General features: G+C 38.7%; 1 protein-coding gene across 6 annotated transcripts in view; it reads left to right on the top strand.

The window, feature by feature from the left end:
- RIMS2 (regulating synaptic membrane exocytosis 2) overlaps window positions 1–25,334 on the top strand; it is a 412,392-nt gene that overhangs the window by 46,070 nt on the left and 340,988 nt on the right. For 4 of the 6 annotated variants that reach the window (XM_056854759.1, XM_056854764.1, XM_056854761.1 and 1 more), the window contains 2 exons: window positions 4,231–4,441; window positions 9,551–9,562. In XM_056854759.1, the coding sequence (XP_056710737.1) occupies window positions 4,231–4,441; window positions 9,551–9,562 (223 nt within the window). The remainder of the gene's footprint in view (window positions 1–4,230; window positions 4,442–9,550; window positions 9,563–25,334) is intronic. The other 2 variants (XM_056854758.1, XM_056854760.1) reach the window with 1 other exon arrangement.

The following is a 25,334-nucleotide window of genomic DNA, read 5'->3' as shown; positions in this document are numbered from 1 at the left end:
TGCCTTATTGAAGGAGTTCTTAGATAGGATACAGGAAGCATTGCAGGGAGGACAACAGCAGGAGGGAAATAGCTAAGGATGAAGAAGAGTTTTGTATGGACAAAATTGCATGGAAGTGAGCAGGGGAATCATGTGGTAGTTTGTAGTATAGCTCTTATGTATTTTTGTGTTTCCTGTCAGTGCCTCTGCCCAAGATTTTAGTTCGGCTTATAAGCATGGAAACAATTATAATTTGTGTCACTTAAATTCATTGTGATCACCAACTGTAGGGTAGTGTACAGCAACATCAGAGAAAACTTCAAGTATCGTATTTAGTTGGAGTTTTAACATTTTTAATTCGCTTCACTAAAGTCATTGCATCACCAGCTGTGGTAATGTAGGGCATGAGCAGAGAAAGCTTCAAGTATAGTTAACTCATGGGTCACTTCTTTTTTTCTACTGTCACACATACACAGCTTGGAACAGTGTAAGATTAGATGATGGAGTGGTAAACACTCTTGATCTCTGCCTATGCTAGCACACCCAGCATTGTCCATGCTTATTTCCTATTCATTAAAAAGGAAAGCCACCAAGTAAGAACAATCCAGTTGCAGCAGTAAAAGGATACAAGTTAGTTAATAATTGAATACTCTCATGAATGTTGTAAACGATGTGGAATGAACTCATTCTAATCCTGATACTGTAATGTCCAGGGGTGTTATATTTCTGAGCTAAGGTAGACTGAACTATTATTTGGCACTTGTTTATTTTTGTCACGTGAGATGAAGTTTAACAGAAAGTTACTTCTGAATTTACTATTAAGGGCAGTATTTTCCCTGTAAATAGCATATTCTTTGGAATGTGCTTGGCTAGAGATGAGAAGGCCTGGATAAATTCCCTCTCCCCAGGACTTTTTCAGATTTTTCAATAGAGAGCTCCCATGAGATATTTTCTCTTTTGGAGTAAGTGAATCAGTTTTTAAGGCAAAGTTTTACTCATTCAGGTGTGTAGTATGAAGATTTTAATGTAGCGCAGTCCACACCATTAGATAATGAGAACGGGGGATCCCTTCCTTCCCTAAGCTTAGTGGCAGCTTCCTCTCCATCCTTCCCCGCCATGCTGCTTGCAGCTCTTCTACATGTAGCAGTGACTGGTAATGACTCCTGTGCCTTCTGCCTGCCTGCAGTGTTACCACCTCCACCTGTCTGCCTCATGTGGGGGCAGAGCTCTTCCTCCTCCCACTCTGCTCCTCTGTGTACCTGTGACACCACTGCCTCTGCCAATCCAGCTCATGATCCCCTGGATCCTGCTGTACTTTCCCTGCCTGGCTGCCTCTTTCAAAATACAAAAAAGAAAACTTATGCTGAACAATATGCAGACAGTAAAAGAATCAGCATGATTGCTCCACTTTTACTACACATATATTTATAATCTAAATTCTTAAATGCATATACGTGAAGCATAACTCACTAATATATATAAACAAGACACTATTACACTTACTGAGCCTAATTACATACATGTACAAAAACTAACAGAGATCGTGATAGCATTTATCACGTTTTGTATGTAGGTTGTTATTGTGAGATTATCTAATATGAGTTTCATGTTATTGTCTCTGTTAGTTTTTGTACATGCATGTAATTAGGCACAGTAAGTATAACAGTGTCTTGTTTATATATATTAGTGAGTTGGGTTTCATGTATATGCATTTAAATAGAATTTAGATTATAAATATATGGGTAGTAAAAGTGGAGCCATCGTGCTGATTCTTTTATTGTCTGCCTCTTTCAAAATGGCATCTGAGATCTTGAAACATAGTGTCTCTAGTTCTTGGTCTTTCCTCCAAACTTTACATTTTGTATTATTTATTTTTTTGTATTTGTATTTTTCTGCAAACCTAGGGGAATCCCATGTTTTATGGGGATTTTATGGACATATCATTAACCTAACATAATTTAAAAATTCACTCATCCTTTGGTTTCATAGTTGCTTCTCCTTTTGGCTTAGTAAAGCAAGCACAGTTTGTGAGTGAAATGCAAACTGCTTTCTCATGTGCTCTGTAATGATCAGGTTGCTACATCCTAACTCACAGATAACTCCTGTTACTTTTAACAATGAGAGAATGGGCAGAAATAATTCAGCAAATACTGTTTCTCTTGAGCCAGTGTTGTGGTAGTATAGCTGACTGTGCTTTTCTCCCACCTATAGCAGATTGGAATGAGACCTCTATCGCAGTGTACCTGAAAGTCTGATCTTGGTCTTACTTCTCCATGTTAGCTACCTAAACTTTAATGAAATGGAAGTTCTTTGAGTCAGGAAGTCACCAAGCACAGGCCCCAAACTTCTTTCCAGGAGGCATGTGGCATTTTATAAAACATACTGGCTGTCTCCCCAGCCACCTTCTGGCCTTATACCTTCACAACTCTGATTGCCTTTAAGGGTTTCTTTAAAAAATTGATTAAGTTATTTTTTGTGACTAGTATTTTTTGTTAACTTTGTGAAAAAGTAAATGATGTGTTTTTAACTTTATTAAAGTTAAAACACATCACACAGCCTTGCAAACAGACTGTCTCAGTCTTACTATCCTGTTGTTCTGTAAGCATGTTCAGATATTATGGTTACTAACGTATGTCATTAGAGCTCCGTCTTTAAAGAGGTGCTTTCTCACAGAGTTCTAAATATGTCAATCTCTTTTTGTAGTTAATTATCATAGTGATGTCTAAGGTAAATATATAGTCCAGCTTGAGGTATGTGGTCCAGCCTAATGGGAGATTCTTAAGTAACAGTACACAATGCACATAAAAGGCTATAGAGACCCATGCAGTCTCTAAAAGACCACTATAATATTCTCTTTATGGTTCATACAAATAATATTAATTACCATGTTCTGTACTATATTCTCAGAAGAACTGTATTGGTAGCTTAGTGTGGATAAAATGGTAGAAGCAAAATCCCTCTTAGCAGTAATGGTGGAATAATTTGTTCTGATTTATGTTTCAACATACTTAGTTTACCTTCTATACTGTTCTTCTTTTTATGGTCAAGCCATCTTCCATCCTGCTTCATATCGCCATCTGTAAACCAAGGAGCTAAATAAGCTCTACTAGAAGGGAGAGGACAACTAGGAGTGACTGTCTTAACTGTCCAGGTCACCTTGTAATTTCAGAAATAAGCAGTGTGGATGGAATGCCAACAAGATAACTATCTCCAATACATCTCTATACCAGATACATTCTCAAAATCGGTTTCAGAGGGTAGCCATGTTGATTTGCAGTAGGTGAGCTATATTCGACTCTCGTAGTACTTTAGAAACCAACAAGATTTTTGAGGTATAAGCTTTTGAGAGTCAAAGCTCCTTTCATCAGATTTGATTAAAGTATCTGATGAAGGGAGCTTTGACTCTCAAAAGCTTATACCCTGAAAAATCTTCTTGGTCTCTTAGGTGCTACTGACTCAATTCTTGAAATTGGATCTCTATCTGACCAAACATCTGTAGAGGGCAATAGACATTTAATAGACCACTGCAACTCTTTCTCCAACATGACATGACCCCTACACCAGCATCCGTGCCACTTGCGCCATGCAAACTGGCACGGATGCCAGCGTAGTGCCACTTATTCCGGCCCCCCTGGATTGTGGAGGCAGCAGTGTGGCCCCTGGATGCTGGTGTGGCAACCCACTGGTGTCCTCCTGGTGCAAGTCCCTGCGATGACATCCCAGGAGGCGTTCCCAGTGCATTTCAGGGTATGGAGCTGCCTTTAGGCAGCCTCCAAACCCCTTTTGGCCCGGGAATGCCCCCTGAAGCTACGGTGGTATTGTGCTACCTTTTTGTTGCCGCAGCATCACTGTTTTCAATGGGGCCTCCCCCTCTTTTCCAATTTTTTTATTTTTAAAATGCCCCCTTTCCCTCCTTGCTGCAGCGGCTAAACCTCTTTGGAGGCACTACGGCGGTGGCGCCTCGGCCACGCCATCCCCGGCTGCTGCAGCTCTCAGGAATGGGCTGTCAGTCTCAAACAGTTATATTGGTATGGTTGCCATTTGATATCTTATTCAATTAAACTGAACTATTATAATCCAAATAGCCTCCAGCTATTCCATATATAGAGACTTATGTAATGTGTGCTTTAAGACTAATTATTTGGTTGGTTAAAACAAAGAATTAAATCAGTATAAAATATAATCACCTGACAGACCTATTTTCTTATTCTTACTTAAATATTATAACTCTCTTGTTACTTTCTTCAACAGGAAATTACATCAACAGTTTGAAATGTATAAAGAGCAGGTCAAAAAGATGGGTGAAGAATCGCAGCAGCAGCTGGAGCAGAAGGGTGATGCTCCAACCTGTGGTATTTGCCACAAAACAAAATTTGCCGATGGCTGTGGCCATAATTGTTCATATTGCCAAACGAAATTCTGTGCACGTTGTGGGGGAAGAGTGTCTTTACGCTCAAGCAAGGTGAGAAATCTTTTTATGATGGATATCCATGAGCTTTGATTTTGATGTTGTTTAATGTTATCTTTAATTCTTGACATTAAATATTATGTAAATTACAAATTGTGTTTCATCAAATTAAGATCTGTGTATGTAGAAAAGTACTTGCTTATGGATGATCCCAGTGCTGTTTCAGAATTTCAGTGTCACTGACAGTGCAATCCTATGCAGAGTAAAAGACTGGAATAACTCTCTTTAGGATTGCATTGTTAAAGCACTTCAATAGGTCTTGTTAGGATCTACAAAGATTTTCCTGTCTGTTCTTTAATACATCTTCATTCTCTAATAAGTTCTGTGTAGACAGGCTTATGCATGGGAGACTTTTAAACACTTGCTGAGCCTTGGGGAAAATATATTGTTGAGCTTTCATGCATAGGGAATTATATACAAATGTGTTAAAATTAACACAACCAACTACAACAATAACCAAGGTTGCTCAAAGAACCTCTATTCACAGTAGTTATAACTAAATAATCAAAAAGTTTACTGCAAGCTAAGAGCACCCAGAATCTGCCCCTCTATAACTTATGGGACTGATTCTCAAACTCAGCTGAGTAACAGTTTCAAGTGACTCCTAATCAAAACCTGATATAATCCTATTAGTAGAATACTAGAGGTACATATTTCATGCCTCATAAAATTATCTTAAAGTCAAGGCACATTTACCGATGGATGCAAAAAAGAAAGAAAGAGAAAATAAAACCTTTATCATCCCACAGGTATTTTACCAACTTGCTCACATGTTATGGGGTGGCTGGTGTAGTGGGTCTGGCAAGCTGCTTGTCTAGAAGAAATAGATGAGTACTCTGGGGAAATCATTAACTGCAAGTCTGATTCAGTTAAAGAAAATTATCTGCCAATACTAATGTCTAGAATGTTTGGAAAAACCTTTGGCAAACTCAGTTACCTGCATGACTTTGGGAAGGTCTGTTAAATTCTACACAATAAAAATAGAAAGGAGTTATTTTAAACAGGATTACAAATAACCACTCACTTTGGCTAAGAATAAATTTGTCAGATCAGACCAGGTGCTAATCCAGAGCATCCCCAGCATGGTATGGTAAAGGTGCTAATTTGCTGGTAGTTCAAGAACAATGAAGAACTCACCACTGATGCGAATAGGGAACTACTTTGCACTCATGAGTGAAATATGTTATTGCAGTGGTTCTGGCTGTTCAGAAGCAACATACTGCTTCCGGAGAGCCAGTGTGACGTAGTATCAGACTAAGGCTAGGCAGATCAAGGTGCAAATCACCACATGGCCAAGAAAAAAGATTATGCCTCAGCCTAATCGATAGGATCATGGTGAGGCTAAAATGGAGGAAGGATTAATCATGTATGCTGACCCGAGCTCCATGAAGTGAAAATAGGGTAAAAGCATGACATATTGATTGCTTAATATTAAAGTGCAGTATGTGAACCAGAAAACTGTCGTCTGGGTCTCAATTTGTGTATGTCTCCTAAAGATAAATGAAAACTTATGTATGGCTTACATTCTAAGGCTGCAAAGGAGAAAGTACAAATAAGTTTACATACAGGAGAGGTCAGCATGAGAGGGTGGTTGATAATTATCCAGAAAGAAGTTAGAGTACATGAAGACCTATTCCCATTTGTAATCTCTAGTCATTCAAAAACCACCTATTTTACCCATAATTTTTTAGGATATGAAATTGAAGGGTTGAAAAATTATTTGAAGTTTTTTTTAAAGATTCACATGTGTGGACATGTGGGCTAGTAAAATATTGTGGATTGATAACTTTTACGGACTACTGAGCAAGGCTAAATTGAAAGAGCACTCAAGTAGTCTGTGACCCATTACTTCTATGGCTAGGAGTGTTAGAAGTATCTCATTTACATAAAAAGAAGCCTGCATAGATTGTTTTAATGGATTCTATAGGCTATTTTTTTGCCATCAAATCATAGCTGACTTATGGCGACCCCTGTAGAGTTTTCAAGACAAGAGACATTGGGAGGTAGTTTGCCATTGCCTGCCTTCGTGTCACAACTGTGGTATTCCTTGGAGGTCTCCCATCCAAATACTAGCCAGGGTCAGGACTGAGAGTGTGTGACTGGCCCAAGGTCACTCAGCAATGTACAAGATTAATTCAGATTTTTCACATATGTAGAAAAAAATGAAAAATATCAGCTAGCTGTACTTTGTCCTGGTATGGTATTTAAATTGAACATTACATGCAGTTAAATATGCAAGTTCCTTGTGGTTCTCTGGTTTGCATTATTTTAGATATGGACATGGGTATGAGCTACTTTCTTATTCTTTCTTTAGAAAAACAGAAGCCTACTGTGGATCGTCCAAAATGCCAATGCATTGTAATTCCCATGCAGTTTGAATAGATAGTTTAAAGTCAAAACATGTTTGTGACCCCTCTTGTTTGATTTTGTGGGGGTTACAGTAAAAAGGAAAGGGGGAAAAGCCCCATAGCGCAACGAATCCAAATGCCAGGTTCACTCATGACATCAGAATATGAGATTAAAGAGTTTTTAAATTATTTTTAAAGGCGCAGTGCTCCCTTCAAGCATGTTAACTGTTAATGTTTCTAGGGGATAAATCAGACATAGTATTGAAATGTGTCTGGTCAGAGATTCAGTTTGTTTGAGGCTAGTATTGTCTTAATTCTTCTGGTGATAGATATTTGGTTCAGAAATATATTGTTCTTTCATAATGGTAGTATTTTTAGCAGGCAGTGGTCCAAGAGTGGCCTTGATGGATTTGTAACAGAATGATTTTAGACAAAGTGACAGCAAATACTTGCTGAAACTTGGTTTGCCCGTTTTGGACTTCTTGTAAAAGTCAGACCTTAGAAATCATGGAGATTTTAAAGAAAGTTGATTATATCTTGATAATTCATATCTCTTTAGATAGTTTAACAATGAAATAATAATGTGTGAATTTCAATACAGGGAGTTGCTTCCACTTGATCCTGAAGGTTAAAATTCCTTTTGAAACAACAATACTAGCATAGATAAGAACAAAAGAAGAGCCATGCTGGATCAGACCAGGGGTCCATCTAGTCTAGCATCCTGTCTCACATAGTGGCCAGCCAGTCACTCTGGTTATGGTGGTAGCCACAGATAGACCTATCCTCCGTGAGATGTGTTTTCTATATTAAAAATATACATGTGTGCGTAGAGGGCAACAAGTCTATTTGCAGCCCTATCAGGGCTGTGCGTACTCAGCACACACACAAAAATGAAAATTTGTTGATCAGTGTTGTCCCCAGGAAAAGCTGAATTCTGCTCTATTCATAAATTATCTAAGTGAAGCAGATTTGCATATCTTTTTTTTTTACTTAATTTTATCTTCAATTTTACCATTGGTAATTTACATAATATATTCTAGAGAGAGACGAGAAACTTTGTAGGGCACTGAATCCTCTCTTCCAACTATTGGGAAAATTATTCAGCTGTAATGAATAATTATTGGTAGACATTGTCCACTAACATTAAAGCACGTCTTTCTTTCTGTAAAGACTAGAATTTTTTTTTTTTTATAAACAAGAAAGAAAGCTAAGAATCTCAGGAATCTGAATTCTACACCCAATAATACTGTCTGTTCTTTCCCTTTGCTTGTAAGAAATTGTGACCCACAGTCTTGCATGTAATTTCAACTGTTTCTAGTGATAGAAGTACAACTTGGTTATTTGTAGGATAAATGTTTTAGAGCCTCTTATTTATTTTTCTCGGGATTCTTCCTTTTTCTGTACTTTCCATATGCTACTTTAACTACAACAATATTTAAAACTACTCCTCCAAAGTGGCCAAACCACTAGTTTGTAGACTGAGCAGTGACACCACATTTTCTGTCAAGCTGACTGATTATATTGCGGGCCTCAATTTGGAAAAGTTACTACATTCCTTAAAGTCATTCTAATGCTTTTTACGGCAGGTATCCTGGAGGGATTTGGCTGTTAGCATTATTTAAGGAAAGCTGGGGCTAGGCTGCACTATTCAGCCTGCTAATTACTAGTACAAGCATTTTATAAGCAGATAAAAAAGCTATAATAATTTTCTAGTTAATGATACTGTAAACATTTTAAATACATCCATCTCTTCTTTGGTATACTGCTTAGAATCTTACATACCCATGAAGTTTGAGTTTAGGTCTGACTTAAAAGCATCTAGTGAAGTCTTTCAAAGCACCCTTAACGAAAATAGTCTTGTGATATCTGACTGGAAAAGGATAAAGATAAACTTGTATGAAGATAAGCAGAACAAAGTATTAGAGGTTGTAACAATAAAATTTGGTGTAAATAAAATAAAACAAAATGCTCAACTTTGCTGAGTAATCTGAGTGGCTTTAAAATCAGCTGTGGAAGTACCCAAACTAGAGCAGAGACATGGTGCTGGGGAAAGGTTTTTAAAAAAATGCTTTCCTCTATGCCATTTTCCTAATTGAAAATGCACCCCTAGGTTGCTTTAAACCCAGAAAGTGACAAAAATGTGTATTTCCCATTTTCCCTCCAGGCTTGAAACAGCTGGAAAAGCATAAACCCCCTATACTAGTGTCATGGCCCCAATTCCAACTGAGTGTCCCACAGTTAATTTTTAGCACTAGCTAACATACTATGAGTTCTAATCATACAATTCCACCATCATCTTAAATTTTGTCCTTAGGTGCTAAAATGTATGAAAATTTAAGTATAATTTGTTAGCCTGAATGTTTTCATATGTAACAAGTTGAGCAACTGATATTTAATGACTTACTCATTAGTGTTTTCAATTTCATTTTAATTACACTCTTAAAGTGAATTTTACCTGGACGGTTCTGGGTCCTTTTTGTCAGCAGGTTCTGTACACCTACCGTATAAGGTTTTCAGCAGTGTTGATATTGTACTGATTAAGGTATTAGGCATTACTGCTGTGAGCTGCTCTTTTCATTTCTGTGAAGTCATATAGGGGTGTTGACAATATATTCTTTATATAGTTTTTACAATTATAACTTCTTTGAAGCCTGTTTACTAATATCTATTACTGTTTGCTTTCAGAATAGAAGTAACTTTTTCTCTTTGTCTTTTCCTGTTCTTTCTTACTTGCTTTCATGGATATGCTCTCCAGGAGGATAAAGTGGTTAGAACACTTTTTTTTGTCTGAGATGATTCTTTTTGTTGGTCTTTTATGGTACTGTTTGGTTAGGTTTTGTCCTCACTTTGTAGAGGTACAAATTAGGGCTGATTTACAGTGAGTATGTAGTATGAGTGATTGCAGTAAATAAATGTGAAGGAGATATTTACATCATCGGATTCCTGGGGTATTGAACAACTACAGTTAACAGTGGTTCCCTTGTGCATGTTCATTGCATGCTTGGAAATCTCAGTTGACCCTTCACACTTTATTGCAGTGAACACCATGTACCTGTGGCACTGTAAAATCAGCTCTTACTGAAATTAATAGTTCCTCTTTCTAAAATGACAGCAAAATGGATATTGTTCTTTCAAACATAAATTAATTAAAAAGTACCGTAATACAACTTTTGGAAACCTATACGATGCATGCAAATCCTATGTCTAGAAAAATATGGTATTCAGTATAGATTATTTTAAAGTTTGCATGTGGTATGTGCACAGTTGTAGTGGGCAAATTTGCACAGTAAATACTTAGCTGAGCGCTATGTGTTTTTCTCATACTAGAGGATTTGATTATTGCTATGTGCGATCATATCCTTAGGAGCAATCTGAGATACCATGGCTATTATAATAACTTTATTATTATTACATATAGACAGTTTTCTCCCTAGGTTAATCTTGGGTCTCAGCAGTTTTGTAAAGACCTTGTCACTATCCCAAAAGGGCTCGTCTTAAAACTTTGTGACATGATACAAAAGAGTTCTAGTATCTGTTTAGAGAATGTAAAGTTACAGGCTTTATTGACCATGAAGTTAATAGATTAAATTATATAATTATTCCCTGCTGCACATATCATATTGACTTTGTTGTTAAAGCAAGAACATTATGCATGAAATTTAAAGTATATTTAAGTGTTGATTTAATTTTATTTATTTGAAAGGGAAAAACTATGAGTGTATCAATATTGATATGAGTTATATCCTTAAATATGTAATTAAATAGCATCTTAAAAGTTCTCCCCCTCCAGCTATAAGCTGATAGAAAATGCAAAAGTTGCAAAAGGATTGCAGTATGTGTAATATTCTAAAAATGTGACAGTACTTTATTGAAACTGAGCAAGCCAGAATGTGGCTATAACCAATGTTAAATAGTGGAAACCTTTTTGCCTTAAGTCCACCATCTGATATGCAAGTAACATTTGAAATGAGAAAGTTTTGCACATGAGACCAGCAGCCCAATAAATGCCTCTAGCTTCTTAAACTTTTTCTACTCTCGACCCCTTTTCGCCTGAGAAATTTTTACGTGACCCCGGGTGTAGAGGTATATAAAATAGGTAAAAATATCAAACATTTACTGATAATAAATCATAAAGAATTTTATTTTTAAACAATTATTTGGTATACATATAATTTTACCATTTATTAAAGATGGCAGCAAATTTGCATATTAACGAGATGGATGTGCTTGTTTCGCAACCCCCACATTCAGTTATGTGACACCATATGGCGTCGCAACCCACAGTTTAAGAAGCTTTGCTCTAGCGCATAGTGCCTGAAGTAACTAGTCAAACATAACCCTGGACTATTCATTTAGAACCAGTCGAACTGTTTTAGAATAATTCACAGTGGGTAGCCGTGTTAGTCTGTTTGCAGTAGTCAAAAAGGGCAAGAGTCCAGTAGCACCTTAGAGACTAACAAAAATATTTTCTGGTAGGGTATGAGCTTTCGTCAGCCACAGCTCACTTCTTCAGATACAGCTAGAATGTAAATCCATCGGTCTTTAAGTAGAGGAACAGTATGTAAATGTGAATAGCAGGCTTGATGGGATTAGGTGTGTTATGCAGAAGAGTCTGTGATGTCCAGGGGAGAGATGGGTGTGGAGAAATCAGCATTGGTAATGGGCCATGAATGCAAGGTCTTTATTCAGCCCAGGTAAATGCATTGACTTTAGTTTGAATATCAACTGTAATTCAGCAGTTTCTCTTTCCAATCTCCCTTTAAAATTCCTTTGTAAGAGAACTGCTACTCTTAAATCTGCAACAGAATGTCCTGGAAGGTTGAAATGTTCACCCACTGGTTTTTGAATATTGTGGTTTCTGATGTCAGACTTATGTCCATTTAATCTTTGTCTAAGAGACTGACCTGTTTGTCCAATGTAGATTGTGGAAGGGCATTGCTGGCATGTGATGGCATAAATCACATTAGAAGATGAGCAGGAATATGAACCTGAGATAGTATGGCTGACATTGATGGGTCCAGAGATGGTGTTCCTAGAATCTATATGAGGGCAAAGTTGGCACCTTGGTTTGTTGCAGGCCTTGGTGCCAGAGTCCATGTTCTTGTTAAGTAGTTTATCATCATGGGTGAGAAGTTGTTTTAGGTTAGCCGGCTGTCTGTAAGCAAGAAAGGGACGCCCCCGCCCCAGTGCTTCAGCGAGGGAAGTGTCACAATCCAGCATTGGTTGTAGGTCCTTAATAATACGTTGGACTGGTTTTAGTTGGGAGCTATAAGTGACAGTCACTTATAGCTCCCAACTAAAATCAGTCCAACGTATTATTAAGGACCTACAACCAATGCTGGATTGTGACACTTCCCTCGCTGAAGCACTGGGGCGGGGGCGTCCCTTTCTTGCTTACAGACAGCCGGCTAACCTAAAACAACTTCTCACCCATGATGATAAACTACTTAACAAGAACATGGACTCTGGCACCAAGGCCTGCAACAAACTAAGGTGCCAACTTTGCCCTCATATAGATTCTAGGAACACCATCTCTGGACCCACCAATGTCAGCCATACTATCTCAGGTTCATATTCCTGCTCATCTTCTAATGTGATTTATGCCATCACATGCCAGCAATGCCCTTCCACAATCTACATTGGACAAACAGGTCAGTCTCTTAGACAAAGATTAAATGGACATAAGTCTGACATCAGAAACCACAATATTCAAAAACCAGTGGGTGAACAGTTCAACCTTCCAGGACATTCTGTTGCAGATTTAAGAGTAGCAGTTCTCTTACAAAGGAATTTTAAAGGGAGATTGGAAAGAGAAACTGCTGAATTACAGTTGATATTCAAACTAAAGTCAATGCATTTACCTGGGCTGAATAAAGACCTTGCATTCATGGCCCATTACCAATGCTGATTTCTCCACACCCATCTCTCCCCTGGACATCACAGACTCTTCTGCATAACACACCTAATCCCATCAAGCCTGCTATTCACATTTACATACTGTTCCTCTACTTAAAGACTGATGGATTCACATTCTAGCTGTATCTGAAGAAGTGAGCTGTGGCTCACGAAAGCTCGTACCCTACCAGAAAATATTTTTGTTAGTCTCTAAGGTGCTACTGGACTCTTGCCCTTTTTGTTTTAGAATAAGTAATTTGAGGACTGCCAGTTTTCTAGAATGTGTATGGGGACTTTTCTGATTTTCACTTCCCACTGCAGCCTGTTGTATTGTGTTGCTTGCTGCTCTGAAGAGTTTTCCAAATTTAGGAATTTTTGGCATAATGTAAGGGTTGCCATGGAGGGGGAGGGGAATGAAAGTTATATTAAATGCATGGAAACACAGTCATTTGGAGCCTTCCCTAATTTTGTAAATTCTGGACATACTGGATTATACTGTAAACCTTTTCTGTAGCTTTATTGTATTGGAGTGAACAGGCTACAAGGCATGGTCAAGTAGCCTTTGATCTAGGTAGGCCAATGTCTAATATATGTGGTTGTGACTTCCAATAGGCTTTTAAAATGATGCACCACATTATTTGGAGTGGAAAACCTATGCCCCAGCTCATGGGTGCAGCTATAGCTTTGGATTTGTGAAGAGAGTGGATTCTTAAAACAAATATTATATAAACAAACATTGCCTCTCACAATGACTACATCTGCTCCAACATGTCTCAGTTCTGTACACTGCTGACCTCTGGAATCAGTGGTGCTATCAAGGCAGGACTCTGGGGTGGAAATCCTAGGCCCCAACTCATGGGCGCAGCTATAGCTTTGCATTCAAAGTACACATTATTTATCTAAACTAGTACTCGCTCTGTGGATTGTGGAGGGCCACATTTGCAAATCCCATCAACCAAAAGAGCCACGTGACTCCTGTATGCCGTACACATCACCCCAAATATGAACAAATAATAATATATAACCCTTTTAATTACCAGAGTACCTCTGAGCATGTTGGGTTGTCTTTTCCAACTGCTTGGAGTTTGGTTTTATGGGTTGGCATTCAACAGTTGCATGTCTCATTCCACCACTTGATTAAGCTGCATATTTGGACCCAGCCTCCGATACCGAATCCTTTCATCTGTGTAACCCCGATATTATCATCATGGACAAGTTATGTTACATTTTATATAGTAATGATGAAATTATTCCAATTTATAAGGTAATTGCCCACTTTTCTGGAAAATGTGGCAGGTGCAATGGGAAATAGTGCTCAGAAGAACCACAGGTAGCATGTCGAAGAGCCACTGAGTGATTATCAATGAAATAAACTGCAGGCTGTTACATCCAGACTGTAAAATTACCTAGCTACACCATTATCAGGAGTGCCTTAAAGAGAAATGTACTTTTGAAAAATAAAGTGTTTGGGCTGGAAATTCTGATGTTTGGAATGTTCTAGGGGGGTTGACTGTGGAAACAAAGTGTTGGAATACGTTGGATTTTAAGAAGTTGTATCTAATATAACTTTAACAGACTCATTTACCAAAAAGTAAACTTGTACCGTGTTAGCTGCTGGAGGTTAAGCTGCTTAAGAAATGCTCCCCCATCTCATTTTAAAGCACTGCTGTATGGCATCATAGTGGCTTCCCCATTATGCACATGGTATATGTTGTCCTCATGCAGAGGGCATGGCCACCAGCGCATACTACAGCAAAAGGGTAAGCAAAGCATTCCTATCTGTGTTTGGGAGTGCTTTCTTTGTGATCAGTGGAACTTATTTTTAGTACGTGTATGGAGGATGATGGCCTTTATTTATGTTACATTTGTTAATAGTCTGGTTACAATCTACCTAGTAAAAACTGAAGTCTGTTAGGCCTTTGCAATTCATCTTATCTTGTGTTTCAGAAACAAGATCTAATTCCCCATAGGGAAGTCAATCTATAGTTTTTCTGGTTTACTTGCAAAATCCTTTTCAGAGGTTTGTATGTGATTCTTTGTGTGTAAAGTGCCGTCAAGTCACAGCCGACTTATGGCGACCCCTTTTGGGGTTTTCATGGCAAGAGACTAACAGAGGTGGTTTGCCAGTGCCTTCCTCTGCACAGTAACCCTGGTATTCCTTGGTGGTCTCCCATACAAATACTAACCAGGGCTGACCCTGCTTAGCTTCTGAGATCTGACACAATTATTATTATATTGTCGAAGGCTTTCACGGTCAGAGTTCATTGGTTCTTGTGGGTTATCCGGGCTGTGTAACCGTGGTCTGGGTATTTTCTTTCCTGACGTTTCGCCAGCAGCTGTGGCAGGCATCTTCAGAGGAGTAACACTGAAGGACAGTGTCTCTCAGTGTCAAGTGTGTAGGAAGAGTAATATATAGTCAGAAAGGGGTTAGGTTGAGCTGAATCATTGCCCTGCAAAAAGTATCACAGGTAATGTGCTTATCATTGTCCTGTAAGTATCAAGATAATGTGCTAATGAGGGTGTGGTATGTTAATATGGAACCATTGTATCCTGAAGCGATCTGTTAATGTGTGAAATCCAAAGCTAATCTGCATGGCTATTGGGATGGTAGGAGGGGAGGCCAGCATTGATAGTAAACTATAGCTGCCCGCAACCATAAGCCTTGTGGAATAGCTCCGTCTTACAAGCCCTGTGGAATTCCTTAAGGTCCCGCAGGCCCTGGTCTCATTTGAGAGACTATTCCACCAGGCAGGGGCCAGGGCAGAAAAGGCCCTGGCCCTGGGTAAGGACCGCTGGACACTCCTTGGGCCAGAGACCACCAGTAAATTACTGTTTGAAGAATGCAGTGTTCTTTGGGGGGGGTATACCAGGAGAGGCGTTCCCTCTCTCTACCACGTGATGCTGAGTAGTGCTGTTTGCATACTGGCTTAGATTTGTAGATGACTTTAAGAGATTAGGCTATAATGATTTTTGTTAATTATCAGTCTACACACATAACTCTTGCTATCCTTTACATTCTACCAAGCACTTTTGATAGACATGCTTCATTTAAACAGCAATACAGTATAAATTAAATATATAAGGAGCTGCCTTATACCAACTCGGACCAATGATCCATCTAGTTTAGGATTGCCAAACCTGCCACAGGAGTAGCTTCTCTCAGCCTCCTTATATGGAGATGCCTGGAATTGAACCTTGGGCCCTGTACGTGCAACACATGTGCAAGCACATCTACAGCTGTAGTAAGGCCCCTCTCTCATATTAATTATAAAGGTATACTTTAAAAGCTGTTCAGTTGCACAGCCAGGATGCTAAATTGTGTTTGAGTGTTAAGCTATTTTTGCCACCTGATGAGGCATTTAGAAACCATATCAAGTGCTGCTAAGTTGCAGGCATAAGCCTTTATCAAAGTTAGCTCAGCAAATCCCTTGTTTCAGCAACAGGTGTGTAACAGCACACCTAGGCTTCTTTTGAGTACAGTTGGACATTATGGCACAGCAGGGGACTATGAATATTTAATTGAAGAGAGTTGGCTTCAGCTGCTGGAAACCAGTGCCGATATATATAAATAATGAAGACATTGCTAGTAATAGAGTAAAGTAGAAAATATATCCAGACTTTCTTTGGTCTTCAGCCGGTTGCTCTGAGCTTTATATGCATAGCATCTATGAAGAATAGTTTTACTGAAAATTTCAGGAATTACATGGAAAATTCTTTCCTGATACCTGGATTAAAATTCCAGTTTTAATGCTAAACGAATATATTCTTTTCATATGAATGGAAATTTGTGGCAATTTTTTAAACAACATAAAATGGAGATGCTACAGAAATGCTACAGAGATGCTACAGAAAGAGAAGCGGCTTCATATTTAGCAGATCTTGGATGCAATCAGTTTACAACACAGTAATATTTTAAATACTGTGACATTTTAACAAGTCAGTTTCCTAACTTCAAAAAGAACTGGATCAGTATGAAGTCCCCAGTTTTAAAAATGATCCACAGGATCAGCGGAGAAGCATGGCTTTCAGGTAGCTAAATACAGTTTTAAATTTGTTGATGCTTATTGATATCTTGTGAATGTAGCCTCAGAATTGTTTATAATTTGCCTATTTACCTATTGTTCATTAAAGACCTATCAGAATTTTTATAAGGTTAAAAAAAATCTTTATGACATTATAGTTGCAAACCTAAACACTAGGAAGTGATTACCCTTGAACTCAGAGGGGTTTGCTTCTGACATGCTTTACCGCTTGAATAGGTTAATGAACTGCATATACTTATGGGTACATTTAGCCTTATAATTAAAACACATATTGATGTTGTTTGCTTTCTTACAATTTTATATCTTGATATATAAAATAACGCATTTAAGGATTTGCCAGTTATAAATAGAGGGATCATTTGACAAGCGAAGACATTCATTAGATCTTCAGCCAATTTTTGTTTCTTTAAAAAAATCGGCAATTCTGCACAGTATTTTCTGTAATGTTGCAAAGATTATGCTATCTGCTAGTACTTTGTAGCCAAGTGGTGTAAATAACCGTTTTACAGTATAACATTTAAATACAGATTAACACAAAGTAGCAAAATAGGACCAACTATTAAGCGTCTTCTAAATAATCACCCTTCTTACAGTTTGAAGTAGCAACAAATTAAGGATAAGAAGAAAAAAAGATTACACACTGTTGTATATTTTACATAATTACTTAAAGCCAAAGATTCAGATGTATATTTGTTTGTTCAATAAAAACGTTAACTTGCTGGATAATATGTGTAACAATTATGTACTTACTACTGGATAATCGCACTCATGATTGTTGTTTTACTGGATTTTTTTTAGAATGTTATGTCTATATTTAACTAATATTACATTTAAAAATAATTGTAGCATTTCAACAGTAGCTTGTTAGCAAACAACAAGCATGCATAGTTGTAGTGAAGCATCATGTAAGGCTGAAAGAGATACAGGATAACATCTGGGTCAGAAAGCTCAGGCACTTTTATGTGGCAGCGTATTAGTTTGATCAGAAAAACCAATCACATTTCTTAGTTTTGACATATCACTTCATAAATGCCAAGCTGGCTGAATACTAGTGGATTTAATTTGCTTTTGTACCTCCCTCCTTTAACTGCCCTGCCCAAAGCTTTTCCTAGGAAACTGATAATGGGTTGTCTAAGCAGTAGATTATCTGGTTAACATAGTCACTTGTCCCAGTAGCAGAGTAATCTCTGGTACTATTAAACAAACATTATGTTTGGGGTTATACAACCGCACATATTGGGAGTGCTAGGTACCTGCGATCCTCTTGATATGTGTGGCTGGCATTTTTCTGTATTTTCATCTTCAGTACACATTTCATGTAGTGTGTACTGAAGCTGAAAATACACACAGTGCCATATTCTGATGAAATGGTATGATTATACATATTGGTAGAATCATAAGTATCATGTGCTACTGCTAGTGGGCTCCTGGTATGGATGGTAACATCTGAAGAGGGGCAGAGTGAACACTGAATGATCAAAGTTAAGGGTATATGTTTCACGGTTGATTTACTCTTTATACTGTACCTGTGTTTGCCACATTTACACTAGTGTTTGCAGTAGTGCATCCCATAAAGTTTGAAAGGAATATGTATGTCTATAAATGTTTAAGGGATATATGGCAGCTGTGACGGTAGTAGATGCCTTCTGTACATTTGCAAATACGTTCTTGTTCTTTAGATTTTATGGTGCTGTAAGTGTGAATCAGCCCTGAAACACTCTAGATTGAATTTTTTATTTGTACAGTAGAAAAGAGTATAAAGGGTGGGTAGGTTCACATCCCCTCCTTTTGGAACAGCTGTCCCTCTGGAAGCATCATAAGTAAGTTGATGTTTAGGAAATAAGTCTTGATGGTAAATTATGTCTGTTGCAAAGATACAGTTTCTTTTAAGTGGAATTTCCTACTGGGCTCTTTAGTAATATTCAGAACACCTCCTTTCACAAATGTATCTGCAGTCCTAACCTCAATGATGTGTTTCAGTAATACTCATTCAAATGCATAGTATTTTGATTGGCATTGGTTTGTGGAATGGGTAACTGGGAATTTCAATCTGTTTCGTTTTAAGAATAGCCTTGTTCTGTCTAATCATTTTCTGTGTTCTGACAGAGTAGAACCAGACATAGTATTGATTGCTTATCCATGTGTTTTCAGGACTAAATAAGTTTTCTTCTTGATGAAAGAATTGGGGTGATGTGCAATACCCATACTATTGCAACCTCTTGTGTAAAGTTACCCATGTTATGCTGCTGCTGTGTGTAAGACAGTTAAATCCCTTGTAAATTGAGGAGGCTTAATGACAGCCAAAAAGAGGATCATTGCCAAGTTAGTCATGGCTCACTTTCACTTATAACAGCTTAGAATGCTTTGGATATTTGATAATATATAATACAATTTTTCTTCAGTACTTTAAGATCATGTGCATGTGGATAATGTAGACCTGGGTATGATGGCTTTAGTAGACCTGGGAATTATGTCTTTATGTGGTTTCTTTGCATAGATACAGATTTCATGGACGTCAGTCATCAGTTGTCCTAGTCTATTAGTATAAGATCATTAGGAAACAAGATGAGATGTGGAGGGTGTCACAAGCCCGCCTTGGCTCTCAGTAAGGGGGTCTGGTGTTTAAAAAAATTAACTTTCCAACTCTCCAGAGACCAAAGGATTTGTCCTGCTGCCCTGTTTTGGGTTCTTCCTCAGTATGGGCTTCCACCAGCAAAAGGAATTCTTTTGATTCTGGACCCGTTTGCAAGCCAGGAATCTATGTGCATGCTTAGATGAAAATATGCACATAGATGTGCATACATGAGAGTGAAAAGGAGGTGTGTGGGCTCAGTGGTAGAACATCTGCTTGGCATGCAGAAGGTCCCAGGTTCAATCCCCGGCATCTCCAGTTAAAAGGACTAGGTAAGTAGGTGACATGAAAGACCTCTGCCTAAGACCCTGGAGAGCTGCTGCCAGTCTGAGTAGACAATGCTGACTTTGATGGACCAAGGGTCTGATTCAGTATAAGGCAGCTTCATGTGTGTTGGCTTCTCCCTGATCCCTTTCTTCCCTCAGTGTTCCTGTGGGTATTTTCCCCACCAATGCTGTGTGTCAGCTCAGGCTGCCTCTGAGTAGCAAAGCAGAGCAGCATATTGTGAAACATGGGTGAGATTCTTTCCAACAGTATTCAGAAAACACCCAAAGATCATGAATATAATAAAGCTTTAATAACTAAACCGAAATCCCAGAAAGTGTAGATGCTTGGGAACAAACAATAGAAATACAGATTTTAGGCAGTATACTACAACAGAACATGAAAATAATTTTGCTAGCGAATCCTATACTTACAAGAACCTCTACATATCCATTCCTGGGAATGGGTCCAAGATGGAGAGTTTTGGCATTGCCTTACCGGGCCTATCCTTGATATCAGCATTTTGGTACCCCGGGCTAACATTTATGGTCTACCTTGTGGCCTGGGAGTTCCTTCCTTGAGGCAACCAGAAGGTAGGGTGAAGACTCAAAATTTCCCCCCAAGCTGACTCTTGACCCATCTCTGCAAATGTCTGGATTAAAGGTGTTTAGCCTGGCAAAGGGGAAGCCAGGAATAATCCACCAAGGCACTTTAACAGTTTAGCCAGATTGGTTAGTCAAATAGGTTAAATTGAGACTGGGATTTAGTTTTCTTTCCCATTTCAATTGGTCATCATACATCTGTCCTTTCCTGGAATGTAACTTTAGGGTTTAATTTCCCCATTCCAGCAGATAAGGCTATGTTATTCTAATAGCACATTTATTCCTTCCTTACAGAGAGAACATAGAAGTTAAGGGTGTTCCTTCTTAAAAAGATGTAAAAACAACAACTCCAAAATACCCTTTTTATTCCCTTTTTATTCCCCCTTCACACACACCCAGAAATTTATAAACCACAGGCCTGTGTGCTTGGGAAGTGTGTATTAAGAAATTCTCCAGTTATGTTGATGAGGCCAATTATGTGTTCTTTCCCTCCTGATCTATGTGTGACAGATTTTTTAAATGATGGCTAAATACTCAGCTGGGTCAGTTGATGTTTGTCTTATATTGTACTCACAACTGAAGTGTAGAAGTATTTTGTCTATGTCTTAAATTGCAGCTGCATAACTGAACTCCCTAAAGTACAAATTGTTGTGAGGGATTAACTATATTGATATGGCTAACTGGATTCTTAGGTTGTATTTGCTGGGAAATGCCTTCTGGCAACCCACCCGGATTCCTTTTCTTACACAGCTATTGGAAAAGCTGACATAAGAGTATTGTTACTTTGATAGTGTTGGGAGATGAACCTATTGTAGAAAACATTCCAGTGAGATATTTGCAGATGCTATAAACATAGATGCTTGTTGTCTGGAATTAACTTTGTTCCATCAGTTTGGTTTCCTGATTTTTTCTGAAATCCAGTTGATAATCCTATCACATGATTTCCCCCTGTTTATGTTCTCCATGGTTGCCTCTGCCTGCTCCTGTGGAAATATTTATTTGTCACCAGAAAGCAGTTATGGTACCTTCCATGATTGTTTCCTCTTCGTATCCCTCCAGCTCTCCTCACTGAAGTATGTTTGTCCTCTGTCACTGCCACCAGTGTTGCGCTCTCTTTTGAAGATTTATCCTTCTCAGACATACTTCATCCTGAAGGCTCTAGTGATGGTATCAACTGCCTTCTGTCTAATTTCTGTCAGATCCAGCATCAGTTCATACTCATTCCACTGATTCTCAGCTTTACTTTTTTCTGTACTTCCATCTGGAGCTCCACATCACCCAGCAAATTCACTCTCAGCTTTCAGACTCAACTTTCAGGTCTAGCTCACCTTCTTCTCTGACAAATCTTTCACCTTATTCCTTGGTGATTTCAACATCCATTTGCTAATCCCTCTGACCCAGTTTCATCCTTGCCCTAATTTATTTCTTTGATCTCTGCCTTTGGACCTATTCCTCAAGACATTGAGTTGGGCTTCTTTTTACAATAAACTAGGTGTCTGCTGAGCCTCAAGGAGGAGGGCATTCTAAAGATGGTCCACCACATTAAATGACCTTGGACCAATCACTTTTTTCCAGCTTAACCTGTCTGACAGGGTTGTTATGAGAACGAAATGAAGATCCATGTACATTGAAACCCTGAGCTCCTTGGAAGAAGGACAGGTTCAAAATGTGATAGACCTTAGTTTGTGTTCCCTCTGTCTACCATATCCTATAAAAGCATTATGCAGAATAGTGGTTTGCATGACCCATTAAGGAAGACAATAACAGCAGAATTCAAAACAGTAACAATGAATTGCACATTTAATCAAAGCCCAATTAAAACTTTTTAGTTTAATCTATTCAGGAAAATTGATGAACTTGATCTAGTGATACTAGGTTTTCAGAGTCTGATAGTCATTTAGCGAGAATCTTGGATAACACATTTAGTAACTACTTCACTGTTCAGTAAATTCTTAATGTGATGGATGGGCTTGATGAAGAGACCAGTTTCCCAATTTCTGTTTTAAAGTCACTTAGCAGGAGTCTTAAATCACCACATTTCGTAATCTGGAGTGGATATCTTTGCTTGGATAAAAGTTGGATGACCAAACTAAAACCATGTTCCACCAGATATAATGTTGGAAATGCAACAAGGAGCTTCTTAACTACTGTTCATAGTGCTGGATAGCGATCAGAAATTTTCCTTCTGTAACCAAATTTTGGCTCAGCTCAATGTCATTTTATAGTTCAGTTAGTTCTTCCTCCACTATTCCAACTTCCTCAGTATCTGAAAATGGATTTATCACTCAATCTGGAATTTCTATTGAAAGAAGATCCTCGGATTGCTCATGCAAGATATCCAAATGGTCCCAAAAAACTTGCAGATCATCATTTTGTATCCCACCTTTCCCTTCTAGCTCAGACAGGCTTGGAAATTGGTATAACTTGCAATGGCCTGTACTGTGTTTGAATAGAGTTAATTGGGAAATGAACGTAGAGGCAAAAGATTTGGCCTTTATAAGTGGTGGCCTTCTTTTCATGCATTGGCAAATTCATTTCGTTGAACTGGGCAAATAGTTCTGTTAAATAAGCAATGTTATAAATAATCTCTTTGAGTTCATCATTGAGCAAAGAATCTGCATCTTTGCACAACACTCCACATCAGTGTCAAAAAGGTCATACAAGCATCCCACACAGTTGTCTTTTGATATCAATGGATACTGGATAATACGTTGAAATGTTTGACAGAAGTAAATGGTATACATCATAAAGAAATCTATGAATTAATAGCAAAGTAGGTCAAATCTGAGGATACTTAAATCTGGTGACTGGAACTGAGAATGGGCAAGAGATCTTTCTACAAACCTGAAAAAGCCCCCAGGTTTGCAAAAAAAAAAAGGTGAAATCTAAATAAAACAAACAAACATCGGGTTTTTTTTAAAAAAAAACCTGAAAATGATAAAAGGATTCCCTCAGTGGCTATTGCTAGGCAACCATAGTATTCCAGGCTTGGTTTCTGTGAGTAAAAAGGCAAGGGGAGAGGGCAGGGTCATTTCCAGTCATTTCCAGGGTCATTTCCAGGAGTGATTGGGGCCAGGCCTGACTAGGGTTGCCAGCTCCAGGTTGAAAAAATTGTGGAGATTTTGTGGTGGAGTTTGAGGAGGGCATAATGCCATAAATTCCACACTCCAAAGCACTCATTTTCTCCAGTGGGACAGACCTCTGTCATCTAGAATTCAGTTGTAATTCTGGGGGATCTCCAAGTTCTTCCCGGAGGCTGGCAACCTTAGGCTTCACAGCAGCCAATGGGTGACTTGCTACCACCTGATTTGCATGAGTCACCTAAGCCTGTCTACTTGCTAATGTCCAACAGTAACCAAATATGAAAACCAATGTGGTGTAGTGGTCACTACACTCACAGTTCTGTGGTTCTGACTGTTCTTCAATGTCTCTATGTTATTTAAGGTATTGTATCACTCTAAACAAGTGTGGGTGGCATAGGATGCTATTGTACATTGTCAGATAATGTGCAGTCATCATAGTCACCATGTTATGACATCTAGAATAGTTTCCCATTGATAGGAATTAAAGAAAATGTACCCTGTCCTGCCATTATGCTTATCAGTATCTGTCTTTGTTTACATCGAGTCATGGTAATTTTTAAAGGAAAAATTGTAGTCTTTTAAAGTGTCCCTGTAACTTAATTGTTCCAAATTAGTTTATTGTTTAATACTTGTGGATGATTGGTATTAGGTAGACAAGGAAATAGTATGTATTTACAGTGTAATATAAAGAAATCCAAGTTGGTGAGTGACCTGTATATGATCTGGCAGATAGGCAGATTTAATTAAAACCATGCCTCAGATATGTTTCATACACCCACCTGGCCTAAGCATATTACTTTCATTTTTGTGCATTAGTTACTGCTTTTTGTGTGTGTGTATATATGTATTTTTCTGGGGAGGTGGTCCATAGCTTTCATCAGACTCTCAAAGGTGTTCATGACCCAAAATTCTACAAGTTCTACAGAGATCGTAGAAATTTTATGATTCAGGAATTAGCTTCATCTCTACAATACCAAGGTGTGGCAATGCACCATAGTGCCCTGTAGTCTATATATGTGGAGGGATAATGAAAACCAGTACTGTTTCAGCCAAGACTATGTGTGGGCTCAAGATTCTCTAGATCCCCACTTCATTGTGATGACTATCTCCAGCTTTATTCTGCTTTGATTAAACAGCTAATTCAGCTTTACAGTCATAGCAGTCTGCATTATGGAATCATAGAGTTGGAAGGGGCCATACAGGCCATCTAGTCCAACCCCCTGCTTAATGCAGGATTATCCTAAAGCATCTCTGACAAGTGTTTGTCCAGCCTCTGCTTAAAGACTGCCAGTGAGGGGGGAGTTTACCACCTCCTTAGGTAGCCGATTCCACTATCGAACAACTCTTACCAGAACTCTCCCAGGTTACGTAGCCTGAAAATTATTACCATCTGAGGTAACATCCCTTGTAGCTTTCCCTAAGCCATCAATACTATTAGATGTGACTATGGGATCATGGTCAGAAACCTCTTTGGTTCCATTGGTTTTGAGGAGGCTCCAAATCATGTATTGGTCAACAGCTGTGGGATGGTGGTGGCCCTGGGATTAGGTGCTATGCTGCCCCATATTGTGAGTCAAAGAGTTTGCAAAGTGAGCTGGCTTTAAAGGCTGTAGGAAGGTTCGAGTCTTAAGGAAAGGGCCACTCATCAATCCAGTCATTGGCTCCCCAGAGTAGGAGCCCCAGGGAAACCTGGAAGCCATTGTCTGGTCAACAGTCATCCCTGCTTGTCCTGGTGTTCTGTTTGTTCCTGCTGCTGTCCTGCTTACTGGCCTTTGCATCCCTTGTCGCCTCAGCTCCTGGTGTATGGTTTGACAAAGTCTTGACTTCTGTTCTCCCAGCATCTGACCTCTGGGTTCCTTTGCAACCTTGGCTCCTGGTTCACCATTCAGCACTGCCTTGCCTTCTTCTGACTTACTGGCTTTCACCTCTTAACTTCCCTTTGTTTATGCTGAGTTTAGCCCTGCACCCTGGCTATTCTTTTTGTTTTATTATTCTATTGTGATTTTAGATTGTTGCTTGT

This window comes from Euleptes europaea, chromosome 8 (genome assembly GCF_029931775.1).
Source record: "Euleptes europaea isolate rEulEur1 chromosome 8, rEulEur1.hap1, whole genome shotgun sequence".
Lineage (NCBI taxonomy): Eukaryota > Metazoa > Chordata > Lepidosauria > Squamata > Sphaerodactylidae > Euleptes > Euleptes europaea.
Note: the sequence above shows the minus strand (reverse complement) of the source record. Positions and strands in the feature narration are given on the sequence as shown.